At 36.1% G+C, this 14,951-nt stretch overlaps 1 protein-coding gene across 2 annotated transcripts in view; it reads right to left on the bottom strand.

Moving 5' to 3' along the window:
* Window positions 1-14,951, bottom strand: part of cv-2 (crossveinless 2) — a 466,245-nt gene that overhangs the window by 15,612 nt on the left and 435,682 nt on the right. For both annotated transcript variants that reach the window (XM_067139598.2, XM_067139597.2), the window contains exon 8: window positions 14,813-14,951. This exon is cut by the window's right edge and continues 49 nt beyond it. In XM_067139598.2, the coding sequence (XP_066995699.2) occupies window positions 14,813-14,951 (139 nt within the window). The remainder of the gene's footprint in view (window positions 1-14,812) is intronic.

The following is a 14,951-nucleotide window of genomic DNA, read 5'->3' on the forward strand; positions in this document are numbered from 1 at the left end:
GATGATACCACCTCCTCCAGGAAGTCTGACATGCACAGAGCAGAATGGGGTTGAACATTGTCATTGCATAAGCATGAAGTTCTCTCTGATGTGAGGAGAATACGGGATGACGTGAATGGAGAACTTCCTCAATGTAGTTGTGTGCAGTCAAAACTCTGTCTTCAATGATTAACTCCTTCACTGTCAGCCCGAATGCGTACTCTGATTCCCCATTACCGCTGCACAGTGTTAGCCAGAATATGTACTCGGGCTTTTGCAGCTTTGACTTAACTGCTTTGACTGTAATCTATATAAATAAAATTGTAGGGGGTCCGCTGTCTGTAATTTCTTTTGTTTTGCCAATTTTTCAGATATTTATCTGTTTTAGGTCAACTCAAGACCGAATCGCTGGTTTTTACGTTTCGTGTCTGTTTGTCTGTCTGTCTGTTTGTCTGTCTGTTTGTCTGTCCCACCATCACGTCGAAACGGCTGGATAGATCTCAACTAAACTTCATATTTAGGGTATACTCATCCCAGGGAAGGTTTTGATATGCATATCATTTTAAAATCTTTGAATAGACGGGGGGTTTATAGGAAAACCAGAATGATTTTTCCACCATCACGTCGAAACGGCTGGATAGATCTCAACCAAACTTCACATTTAGAGTATACTCATCCCAAGGAAGGTTTCGATATGTATATCATTTTAAAATCATTGAATAGACGGGGTGTTTATAGAAAAACCAGAATGGTTTTCCTCCATTTTCTCTTATACTATTGATTTTCTGTAAACTTCGTTTACCATACGTGAAACGTCTCTTCATTATAAACAACTTTTGTTATGTTCATAATTTACCTTACTCTTCACATAACGGAGGAATTTACAATTTTCTGCTGGTATCATGCTCTGCATTTAGTGACCGACAGACCGACAATGAACCTACAGGTACCGAGCTCGATAGCTGCAGTCGCTTAAGTGCGGGCAGTATCCAGTATTCGGGAGATAGTAGGTTCGAACCCCACTGTCGGCAGCCCTGAAAATGGTTTTCTGTGGTTTCCCATTTTCACACCAGGCAAATGCTGGGGCTGTACCTTAATTAAGGCCATAGCCGATTCCTTCCCACTCCTAGCCCTTTCCTGTCCCATCGTCGCCATAAGACCTATCTGTGTCGGTGCGACGTAAAGCAAGTAGCAAAAAAAAGAACCTACAGGTTACCATGGTAACGTCTCTGACTGCATGCCAGTAGGGAAGTAACGTATTGCCATTTTCCTCATCATGCTTTTAAATTCGTGGTTGTTCCTTGGGTAGATGGCAAGAGAGGCGTCAATCGGGCCATCTGCGGGATACTGGCCGAATATCGTTGAAGGTTATAACCGCCCTCGAATAGATTAAGTAATAACACCATTAGTCATCTTATTATTTGTTTACCTAAGAATCACTGGACCTAAATTTCTCCTCTGTAACCGCTTTATTATATCCATAACTCACACTAGCATAATTTATTGAGGGGCATTTGATTTTCCAATACATTCACTTGGCATTTACATATTTGTCGTTATCCGGCTGTCCTCAGTTATAATCCATTTTCTATTACTTTCAACTTTCTTAACTGTATTATTTTCTTCCTTAATTACGCCGTATGTACGCGAGTGCTAGAAACTACTGGATGTATTTCCACCAAGATTCGTATTTAGAATACACCTGTCCTTGATAGGTTTTAGGGCAAATATTGTTTCTAAATCCCTGAACTGACTGGGGGTTTATACGAAACCGAAACAGTGATTTTGCACTTCCACAATATATACACAATCAAACTTAATAGAAATCTACCTACCTTGGTAGGAATTAATTTCTAAACCTTCTTTCTCATGTGCATCATTTCAATACGAGGATTAATAAGGGAGATATCATTAACGGACCGTTTTTCTGTACAAGTTCCATCGGACTTAACTCACGAGCGGGTGCATGTAAAGCGTATTCCTTACAACTTGAAAACTACTGAAGACATTCGAACCATAATTTATATTTAGCATCCACCTGTCCAAAGGTAGGTTTTAAAGGTCAATAACATTTCATGTTCCGGAATGGAGTGGCGGTTTATAGGGAACCGAAATGGTGATTTTACTATTCCACAATATATACAGAACAAAACCAACCTGACTGGAAATCGAACAAACGTGATGGAATTCCACCTCTAAACCTTTTTTTCATGTGCATTTTTTCGTCAGGATGAGGGAGATATCATGAATGGTCAGTTTTGCAGGTTAAGTCCAGCGGACATAGCCCGAAAGGTTTTTTACATGGAGCAGATTCCTTATCTATATAAATGTGCCTCTACACTGACTATTTTGGCGAAATTTTCGTACAGCTTTCCGTTTAAGGGGTAATAATGACCATCTGCATAATTTTTTGGTTTAGTTTCCTGAAAGTCTTCATTTTTCCCCTCCTCGCCCAAAATCCAGATTGCGGCATAATCTGCCAGAAGAAAAAGAAGATAATGGAAATTTGACAAAATTATATGTTTTAGCCTGTAATGAACAGAAAACTACCAAGATCATTAAATTTTTCACTTTTTATCCCCGAAGAATATCGAAATATGCAGGCAATTTTAATGATTGTGCATACCATCGGAAATTCCTATCACATAACGGATTGCACAATCTCCGTTCAATTTGAAATGATCTACAACCTTGGTCTTATGACTTTTTGCCGTATCTGTATCCCTTTTACGTTTGATTCTCTATTAATCGATGTTAAGTCAATTTGGAATTTTCACATGCATAATTCATACTTTCAATTACTTATACGAAATACAGAATCATCAAACTCTTCACGAAAATTGGCCCACCCAGTAGCCATATATAAGCCAAATGCTATGTACGTAGCTGTCACATAATTATCCGAAAAGTAATGTAATGTGAGATAATCTTACAAAAACTTTACCCTGTTCCACGTTTCTCAATCTGACCCAAGAATAGACGACATATCATAGGACCAGCCATTTGGGCCACTAAATCCGGCGTGTCTTATGGTATAATCCTTTGTCGATATGATGTACGTTTAGTAGCAGTTAATCTGTAAATGAAGGTCTTCAATATTGTAAACACGCATATACTTTCGTATGTCGATCTATATATATTCACTGATGTCGATTTGTAGCGATCGAGAAAGGGTGGGTCTGCTATTGTAATCAGTACTCCCCACACCGACTTTGACTGGCAGTAGGAAAGGGTTCCTTCTCCAACTCTTGTGTAACTGTCATTAGTAAGGAAGGCCTAAATTTGTAATGAATAGTTCACTTCTCGATTTGACTTGCAGCAGGCAAGTGAGCATGCAGTTTTGTGTAAAACTCTCCTACCCGATTGTGTTTGGCAGTAGGCAAGGATGCCCACCATTATAAAGAAATGTCCTCATCTAAAATGTGACTGGCATTAGGCATAGTGGCCTGCTATTTTGATGGAAACTCACCAACTTGGTGTGACTGGCAGTAAGCTGGCTGTCAGTAGGAAAATGAGCCTGGCATTACAATGATAACTGCACAACTCAATTTCGAGTGATAGTACGGTAATTGCCTGCCATTATAATAAGAACTCCTCAACTGTAATCTGTCTGGAAGTAGGAAAGGGGGCTGCCATTTTAACGAAAACTCCCCAAATCGATTCTGTCCACGTAGTAGGCAATGGGGCCTGCAATTATAATGTAAACTTCCCAACTCGATTGTGAATGGCAGTTGGCAAGTGAGCCTGCCGTTATATCACAAATCCGTAACAAACACTTTACATTGGAAACAACGTACGGGGACCTCCCCATGCTCTTTCTCGGATAACGCTAAGAGACATGCAATTTTAAAACAATCTTATTTACTGCATGTGCACTATTTACTTCGATATTCTAATACAATGTAGAATACCGTAGCAAAGCACGGGTACATTCGCTAGTTGAAAATAAATGCAGATGCCATCTTTTGCACATCATTGCAAACAGGAAGATATTCTCTTTGCAATAGCAATGCTCTAAATATTTATCCTCCTTGTGTGGCCAAAATAGAGACAAAAGAATGATGCTAGCCACCGTTTCTTTATGCTGCGATTTCCTCATCATTCCGCATTTCATATTCATTTCTAAAGGATAACATTGAAAGAGAATTGTATCATGACAATGATTTATTCAGTGGAATTTCAAGTGGACCTAGTGGTGATGAAAATATCAATCGTGATAAAGACGACAGTGGTATTCTCGATATTGTTTTACCAGCAACAGGTGGTGGTGACGGGACTTCACACTACTATAATTTGCTCCAAATTTGTAGATTCTGTTCCTATCCCTGATAAACTACAATTTACTAGGCAAGCAGGTTCGAAAATAGATATGCTCAACAATTTTACGGAGCTTGACTTCTTCAAATTAATTTTTTCAAATGACTCCTATGGTTTTTAAGAACATTCATTTTCTATCTATGTCTGTATTTCTTGTTTATGTACATGAGTTTCAACACTGTGGAGAAGGCAAGACAGTGAAAGAGTTAACAGCTCAGTTCGGCTGTTAGAGCTGATGCCAACCCACACCATGATGGAACCTCCTCATATGCCCTCCCTGATGGAAAGGTACAGGCAGAATAACATTCTCCTTGTCTACTCCAAACACTATAACCTATTAGCTTCATAGTCCGTATTGATAGTTCAAGCACACAAGAATGAGTTCTCCACCCAATCAATACATTTTACATAGTGTTAATATTATTTACATAAAAGCACAGTACTGGTTTCGACCTGTAAATAGGTCATCTTCAGCTGTTGAAGAACCTACTAATAGTGACTGTACAGAATAAATACTACTAAAATTAAAATTAAACAAGAATGCCATTAAAATAAACATGAATGCTACTTTTCTAAAAAATACTTAACATTAAGATATATACATATGGTACAGTTTTGGGGGTTAGAGGGCTTTTACCCTGGCCCCATGATTTCTACATATTTCAAAAATTATATTTGCTGAGGTTGAAATTGGATACATTCTTAGAGTTTACCAAGAATCACTGACATTCTGGTGTCAAGTTCATATCTATGTTAAATGCCAACACTATGTCCAACAGTTTTATGAGATGTTTCAAAGTGCATTGTTGGGCAGCAAATATGCAGGGATGTCGTGTTCATTACAATAAGAGGTTCAGTAACCTGTTTACAGATACATAGCTTATTCTGAGTCTATATGAACGCTGAAAAACATGTTAATGTTAAGTATTTTTTAGAATAGTGGCATTCACTAACATGTTTTTTTAGCATTGATATAGACTGAGAATAAGCTGTGTGTCTGTAAACAGGTTACTGAACCTCTTATTGTAATGAACACGACGTCCCTGTATATTTGCTGCCCAACAATGCACTTTGAAACATCTCATAAAATTGTTGGACATAGTTTAACATAGATACTCGAACTTGACACCAGAATCTCAGTGATTCTTGATAAACTAAGAATGTATCCAATTTCAACCTCAGCAAATATAATTTTTGAAATATGTAGAAATCATGGGGCCAGGATAAAAGCCCTCTGACCCCCAAAACTGTACCATATGTATATATCTTAACCTTAAGTATTTTTTAGAATGGTAGCATTCATGTTTATTTTAATGGCATTCTTGTTGATTTTAATTTTTGTAGTATTTATTCTGTACAGTCGCTATTAAGTAGGTTCTTCAACAGCTGAAGATGACCTATTTACAGGTCGAAGCTGGTACTGTCCTTTTATGTAAATAATATTGACACTATGTAAAATAATGTATTGATTAGGTGGAGAACTCATTCTTCATACATGTGTGTTCTCCAACCACTTTCCCTCCCATCTGGAGACCTGAGATTTAAACTCGACTCATCTGTAAAAAGAACTTGGCTACACTGATCCTCTGTTCAATTGGCATGACCTCAGGCGAACTGCAGATGAGGCCTTTGACACTGTGGAAACAAATCTGGCCCTGAAGCAGGGTTTTTTGATGAAGGTTCATTTTTCTGAATCATTATTCTGCAGGTACATACACTAATGTTTACGTTACTTGATGCTCCAGTTGATTTTTTTGAATCTTCTGAAGTTAAATGGCAGTTTCTCAAGACCTGTAAAGTTACAAAGCGGACAAAGCGGTCATCTGTGACTGTTGTACATCTTTGTCAACCAGGTCGTGGATACCTCCAGTAAGGATGGTGTTCCTGGAAACATCCTACAGCTAGTTAAAATGCTTGTGAGGCTTGTTTGTAACACTCTTGTTACATAACAATAGCTGTGTCCATCATCAACTACTGTACTGTGATAGCTCATGCAGAATCTTGAGGGCTTAGAGGCACCCTTACTTTAAGTATATTTCATAGAGCTCTAGGAAATATTGAATAACAAGTCATCAAATGAGTGGGCACCAATGCCACAACAATTACAAGAAATAAATTTCATATTTAAAGTCTGTATTGATAAAGAATTCTTGAGGTAATGAAAAATTCAGGGGAATCCACCTTTTCAATACTGATCAATGTTTTATCAGGAGGAAATACAATTATACCCTAATTACATTAGTACATGTTTCATCCCAATTGTTGGTACTTCTTCAGGTATTAGAAGAATATTGTAAGATTCCAAAACATTATTTAAATACACATTAAAAGAAATAAGTTAGAAACACATGAGTAAAAAATGTATTTAGGAATACTGTTTTCCATTTAAACATTCAATATTGTTGGAGATCAGATAGATCTATTAACTAAAAGTCCATGTATTTATTGGTCTACCGGGCGAGTCGGACATGCGATTGGGGGCGTGCAGCTGTGGCATGCATCCGGGAGATAGTGGGTTCAAGGCTCACTGTCGGCAGCCCTGAATATGGTTTTCCGTGGTTTCCCATTTTAACACCAGGTAAATGCCGGGGCTGTACCTTAATTAAGGCCATGGCCACTTCCTTCTCACTCCCAGGTCTTTCCTATCCCACTGTCGCCATAAGACCTATCTGTATCGGTGCGACGTAAAGCAAGTTGTAAAAAAAGTAATAATAATTTGTCTTGATGTAGGAGATGAAAAATGTCGCATTTAAAATTGCAAAACAAAGAAAGATCTCATAAAAGCACATTAAAATACTTATCATTAAATTATGACGTCCTTGAAGTTGATTGATAGACATAAGTTGTCAAAAATGAAGCTATATCTGTATGTAGCTTCATTCGTACATGCACCATTCATTTTTTTAAATACAATTCTGTAGAAGAATATATTCGTATTGGTCCACCTGTACAATACAATGTTGATACAACTCACTTAAAACTAAATGGTATGTACACTCTTAAAAAGTAGCAAACTAGGACATGTTTCAACCTTTTGTGGGTCATCTTCAGGTAGTATATATTAAATAAAGTCATCTTAAAATTTCCAAAGTGAAAACGTGGATAAAGAAGCATGACTGATGAAAAAGTTCAGTGTTGACACATTAAAAGTGTTTCAAAACATCATGCATTGCTTTCCGGTCTAGATAAAAATCTAAAGTGAGAACGAAGTGGGACTGATGATCATTATGGTACGTCTTCTTATAATATAATTACATATAATCATTTAAATATTTTTCCATGAATCATGTTTTTATTTACGTTTTGACTTCAGAAATTTTAAGATTTCTTTATTTTTATGTATACTGGCTGAAGATGACACAAAGGGTGGAAACATGTTCTAGTGTTACTAGATTTATGAGTGTACATACCATTTAGATTTTAAGTGGGCCAAACGAGTTGGCCATGCGGTTAAGGATGCGCAGGTGTGAGCTTGCTTTCAGAAGATAGTGGCTCCCAACCCCAGAGTCAGCAACCCTGAAAATAGTTTTCTGTTGTTTCCAATTTTCATACCAGGCAAATGCTGGGGCTGTACCTTAATTAAGGCCTTGGTGGCTTTCTTACCACTCCCAGTCCTATCCTATCCCATCATAGCCATGAGACCTATCTGTGTTTGTGTCGGTGTGATGTAAAGCAAGTTGTAAAAAAAAAAAAAAAAAGTTTTAAGTGGCTTGCACGGTATCAACACTGTATTGAACAGTGGACCAGTACAAATATATTCTTCTAAATAACATCTTTTTTCTTTTTAAATGTCAAGTCAATATGGAATCAAGTATGAAATTCAAAACACACACAAACACACACACACACACACACACACACACACACACACACACACACACACACAATATTATTTGCTTTATGTCCCACTAACTACTTTTACGGTTCTCTTAGATACTGAGGTGCCGGAATTTAGTCCCGCAGGAGTTCTTTTACATGCCAGTAGATCTATCGACATGAGGCTGACGTATTTGAGTATCTTGAAATACCACTGGACTGAGCCAGGATCAAACCTGCCAAGTCACACATACAAACAACCCACCATTCAATGGACACTAACAGGGAAACTCCTTCTAAAACAGTCACTCCTACATCTTTGAAATTCTTCAAGCTCACTGCCACATTACTTCAATGTATTTGTAATCTTTTTTCACAAATGCATTTTCGAGAGGAGTTCGCTTTGGCTCTTAATGTGTATTAAGATAATCTATTGGAATCTTACAATATTCTTCTAACAGTTGGACATGTACAAAAGAGTGGAACAAAATGTTTACTACTAATGTAATTAGAATACAATTGTATTTCCTACAGGTAAATACACTGATCATTACTGAAAAGGTGGATTCTCCTCAATTTATAATTACTTCAGGAATGCCACAACAAGCCACATTGTCACATCTGGATAATTACAGAAGTGCGAATCTGTAATGCTTAATACCAGTACTGTCATAAAACTCCAAAACCAACTCTACATAATGGAATTAAGGAAGGCAGCCTTCACAGACTAGAGGTTTTTATATTTTTGTCCCTAAGTGAACAAAACATGATTCTAGGTCCTACGCAACATAAAAACTAATTATAATAAATTTAGTTGAGAAATGCATTTCAATAACTTCATTTTTTCTAAGTGTTACACACTTATTTGGCTGGCAGTGATTTATTTATTCAATATTGGATATTACAAGCCTTGAACTTGATTATAAAGTTAAAACAGAGAATATAGAGTACAGTGATGTACAGTATACCCTCTGTCATCTGGCAATGAGCCAGTTCATCCCTTCCAGTAGTCTAGTGTTTGGGCTGAGACAAAGCACATCGTGAGGGATTGACCCTGCCCCCAAGATCCTAAGATGACCTTTGAGATCTAGCCCTTGATGCCTGGGAGGAGGGTGTCAAGAGCAAGCAGTATGTTGCTCATCTCATGGTTTCCATTCCTCACAGACTTCAAGCAGTAAAAGAAGCTGAAGGCCTTTATATAATATGTATGTTCCGTCTGCTGTAAAAACATTATCAGCAGCCCTTAACTCACTATTGTGACATATTCTTATTAGTTAGCCACCTCCCCTACAGCATCGTGCGATTGCTAGTAATGCCAAAAATAATAACAACATAGAACACAAAAAAAAAAAAAAAAAAAAAAAGTAGAGACCTGGATTCAAACTTACACTCTCAACTATGGTATTTGATTCTATCCTTCCATTTTACAGGCTGAGCTATTAATTCACTTGCCAACACAAAGATACGCCTTACGGGGCGAGCTGCTACTATGCTGCCGGTTACATGATGACCATGCTAGCTACTTTTTTAACCCTCAAATTCCTTTAAATAAACAACCAACAAACCAACTTTTAGTGACATGTTTATGAAAAGGATGATATCTCAGATGATTAGAGAATTGCATTTACTTACATCAGATCGACTTGTTGCTAAATTTAACCATGAAGGTAAGGTCATTGACAGCAAGGAGGCCATATTGTGTGGTTCAGACCAATGTTACATCACTTTAATTTGTGGATAAATGAAATGAAATGAAGTAAGTAGGCTTAAAATAAAATTCTCCAGGCATCTGAGTTGTCGTCTTTTTTCGCAAAAAAGCTCTAAATTCGGTTTATTTGGTTTGTTTATTTAAAGGAATTGGACGGGATTAAGAGGAGGAAATTCTAATTCATGTGAGGTCTCGGAATTATAGCAGACTTACGGAAAGAAGAAAAAGAAGAGAGCAGAAAATATTTTAAGAGAGTGACTAACTTTATAGGTGTTATTATTTTACGAATTGGCTATTTATTATTTATTATTTTATGATTTTATGATAGTGACTAACTTTATAGATGTTATTTATTATTTTACAAACTGGAAACTATTTTTTATTTTAAAAGGCTCTACTAAATGGCAAAGTAAATGTTAAATTTAGACACAAAGAAACTTTCTATTCTTTTTAAATGTAAATAAGGACGTAAAATTAACATATAGTGATTAATTTAATAGATTTTATTATTTATGATTTGAAAATTCTAATTTAATGTCTGTAACAAATCACATAGTAAGTAAGTGAAAGGTGAAACACAGAGAAATATTGTAACAATTTCAAGATTTATATACAATTGTTCTATTTGTACCAATGCACCAAGTCCAAAAAATTAATTAATGTTTGGCTCTGCTGAAGAAGAGAGTAGTTGGCTCTCGAAACATGTACGGTAATTGAATATAATAAAATATGTAAAGTATTGAGAAGGCGGGAAAGTGTTCTATAGAGATTTGAATATAAGTCAATACGGACCAACATGGTGAAAATAATCAATTCTTAAGTGGACTTTCCGAAAACAAAAAATACATGTTCCTTTATTTTGAAAGGAAATTCAAAATACCAACTTTCACGTCTGTAACAGATTCAGTTCTTAAGATAAGGTGTCCTCATAAACTTATATCAACTCTTTATTTACTTATTTTCAACCCCACACCCCTTACATCGATTTTCCGAAAAAGAAATGCATGTTTATTTATTTTTAAAAGAGATTCCAAGGTACTAATTTTCACATCTGTAACATCTTCAGTTTTTGAGATATAACAATACTCATGAAAGTAATTCAGCTCCTTTTTCACTTCCGTTCCTACCCGTTAAGTTGACTCCCCCTCCCCAAAAGTGCGTGTTTCTTTATTTTTAAATGAGATTCCAAATACCAATGTTCACATCTTTAACATTTTTAGATGAAATAAAATGGCATATGGCTTTTAGTGCTGGGAGATCCCAGGACGGGTTCAGCTCGCCAGGTGCAGTCTTTTGATTTGACTCCCGTAGGCGACCTACATGTCGTGATTAGGATGAAATGGTGATGAAGACAACATATACACCTAGCCCCTGTGCCAGGAAAATTAACCAATGATGGTTAAAATTCCCGACCCTGCCGGGAATCAAACCCGGGACCCCTGTGACTAAAAGCCAGCACGCTAACCATTTAGCCATGGAGCCGGACAACATTTTTAATTTTTTGAGATATAAGTATCCTCACACAAAGAATTCAACTAATTTTTCAATTCATTCACCCCATTGAGTGGATTTTCCACAGACAAAAGGACACGTGTTTCTTTACTTTGAAAGAAGATTCCAAATATAAATGTTCATGCCTCTAACATCTTCAGTTTTTGAGATATAAGTATCTTCATAAAAATAATTCAACTCCTTTTTTCACCCCAGCCCGTTAAGTTGATTTCCCACCCCCCACCAAAAATTTGTGTTACTTTATTTTTTAAGGTGATTCCATATAAAATTTTCACGTGTGCACCCATAAGTTTTTGAGATATAGGTTTCTCCATAAAAAGAATTAAATTTTTCTCACTTCCTTTCACCCTCCCCCTTAAGTGAATTTCCGAAAACCAAAAGCTTGTCTCTTTGTTTATAAAGGAGCTTCCAAATGCCAATTATCATGACTGTAACATCTTCAGTTTTGAGATACATGTACCCTCATAAAAAGGAATTAAATTCCTTTTTCACTGCCCTCACCCCAAGTTGATTCCCCCACCACCCAAAAATTCGTGTTTCTTTTCTTTTAAAGGAGATTCCAAATACTAATTTTCATGTCTGTAACATCTTTACATTTTTGAGATATAAGTATCCTCATTCAAAGTATTCAACTAATTTTTCAATTAATTCACCTCCCTTAAGTGGATTCCCAAAGACAAAAGGTTACGTGTTTCCTTACTTTGAAAGAAAGTTCCAAATGTAAATTTTCATGTCTGTATCATCTTCAGTTTTGAGATATAAGTATCCTCATGAAAAGAATTCAACTCCTTTATCACTCCACCCCCGCCCGTTAAGTTGGTTTCTCCCCACCCAAAAAATGCATGTTTCCTTATTTTTAAAGGAGATTCCAAATACCTATTTCCACGTATGTAACCTTCAGTTTTGAGATATAAGTTTCTCAGAAAAAGTATTAAATTTTTTTACTTCCTTTCACACTCCCCACTCAAGTGAATTTTCCAAAAACGAACAGTACTTGTTTCTTTAAAAGACCTTCCAAATACCAATTATCACTTCTGTAACATCTTCAGTGTCTGAGATATATGCATACTCGTAAAAGGAATTCATCTCCGTTTTCATCCCCACCTCTACCAAATTGATCCCCCCCTCCTGCAAATGCGTGTTTGCACGTTTCCTTACTTTTAAAACAGAATCCAAATATCAGTTTTCACGTTATTAACATCCTTAGATTTTTTGTATGTATGTATACATTCTCATTCAAATAATTCAACTAATATTTCAATCCTTTCCACACACACCCCCCCCCTTTCCGTTAAGGGTCTTTTCCCAAACCAAAGAATATATGTTTTGTTATTTTTAAAGGAGATTCCTAATAACATGTTGCAGACATGAAAATTGGTAAGTTTTTGAGATATACTGTAGATACGCTAATTTTAAAAGTTCACCCCCTTTTTCAGTTCCTCTTACGTGGATTTTCCAAAAAAATATTTATGTTTCTTTACTTTTACAGGAAATTCCAAATACCAGTTTTCAAATCTGTAATATGTTATGTGTCTGAGATAATTTGCAGATATAGCCTTTTTTTAAATTCACCCCGTTTGTCACTCCTGTTCATCCCCTATTCATCGGATTATTCAAAAACACAAAAATACATGTTCTTTTATTTTCAAAGGTGATTCCAAATTTCAATTTTCATGTCTGTAACATCTTCAGTTTTTGAGATATAAGGTGTTCAACCACTTTTCCCCATTTTTCACCCCTCTTAATGGGATTTTCCAAAAACAAAAAAATACATGTTTCTTTATTTTTAAAGGTGATTCCAAATACCAATTTTTACATCTGTAAACTTTTAAGTTTTTGAGAAATAGATATCCTCATTTTAAATATTCACACCCCTTTTCACCCCCTTAGCTATAGGATATCCATAAATCCTCCATTAGCGGGCCCCTGCATGTTAATATGAATGTATCCCCAAAATTTCATTTCTTTATGTCCAGTAGTTTTGGCTCGGCGATGATGAATCACTCAATCATTCAGTCAGTTAGTCAGTCAGTCAGTCAGTCAGGACAAGTTATTTTATATATATATATATTTTCTGCTGATCATCATTACTTTTTAGAAACTCCCCCATGGCTCTCTTGTCAATCATTTGTCTAATAGTTATACAACCTTCCTGTCTATTGCGTTTATTATAACTATGGCAAAATCAGCATCAGCACAATCCTTTTGAGGTCTGCACACCCCATAAAACATCAAGTTTCCTATTATCTTTAGAGACGAGATAAGCCTCTCACCTGGAATTTAATGTTTTCTTCCTAAATAATCTCATAGCAGAGAAATTATTCTTTCACCAATATGAATACTCCCCTTTCTACTGTTCCCATCCTGTGTCTGTGATAAACCCTTTACAGAACTAGTAAAATATTTCATATTTCATGCTGATGTACATTATTTCAAAATTAACTCATGATAAGCCTTGCTTTCTTAAAGACAGCCAATACAGTACAATCAACCTGTGGTATGACAGAATGTACCATTGTGCTAAATGTGGTTTGTCCAAAGATTTTGCACAAAACTGCTAACCAATGTTCACTTAAGCTGACCATTTTTATTGAGGCTCGATGTGGAATATCAAGTAAAATTTATAACTTTTAGGAGTGACAGAGTGGGACAGTTAAATTTAAAACTTTGACAGCTTTAAAAACTGAAAAATTAAATTCATCACAATCAGTTTTCATTTTTTATATAAGAATACAGTTTTGCAATCAGATGCTAAATCTATCTACATAACTGTCACTTTTAACTCATATGACCGGATACAATTTGTTATAACAGTGGAGGTGCTTTGAAATAAATAGAACTGTGAACAATTATTGAAAAATTCATCTTGGTCTTTAGCAAAGATTTAAGATGTTAGAAGGGATTTTTCAGAAATCCAGAATTGGTTCATTTGACAGAAAACCCTTTGTATAAAAGCACTGTTTTCAGGAAGAGAAAGAATGAACTGTGCTACTAGTGAGAGTAGATTGTGTCTAATATTATGTTCCGTAGAGTGAAGAAAGATTTCCATCTAATGTTTGTCTGCTGGAACAGCCAAGTCATTCCAAACAGCTATTCCTCTGTCGTATTAATATAAGAAAACTGATCAAAATGTTCTGTGTCATTCTCTCAATCAAAACACCTTTGACTTGTTGGAAAATCACAACGGTTTTTCTGCACCATTTTGGTACATTTTTCAGTGATGCCCAGTGCAGTTGAAAATGGGATTTTGGCTATTTCGATAAAATGAATCAATTTTGCCAGAGCGGGGCACTTAAGCGCGAACAGTGGGACAAAATTCCTGCAAGCAGGACTGCCCCACCAAATTTAAGACATATGGTCAGCTTACCTTCACTCTATCATGACATTTGTTTCAATATTTTAATTTAAACATTTCAAGATTATTATTTAACATGTGAGGATTTATTTTCTCCTAAAGTAATTAACAAAATAATAAATTACCTTAATTGAAACTGTTTTTGTCCACGATGAAGTTTTGGTAGATCGGGCATCATTAGTCACTCTAATGGAGAAACTTCGCCCTGTGCAGTCAGTTGCAAGCTGATACTTGCAAGAGCCCTGGAAACTGTAGAACTTGCCA

The sequence above is a fragment of the Anabrus simplex genome, chromosome 2, assembly GCF_040414725.1.
Source record: "Anabrus simplex isolate iqAnaSimp1 chromosome 2, ASM4041472v1, whole genome shotgun sequence".
NCBI lineage: Eukaryota > Metazoa > Arthropoda > Insecta > Orthoptera > Tettigoniidae > Anabrus > Anabrus simplex.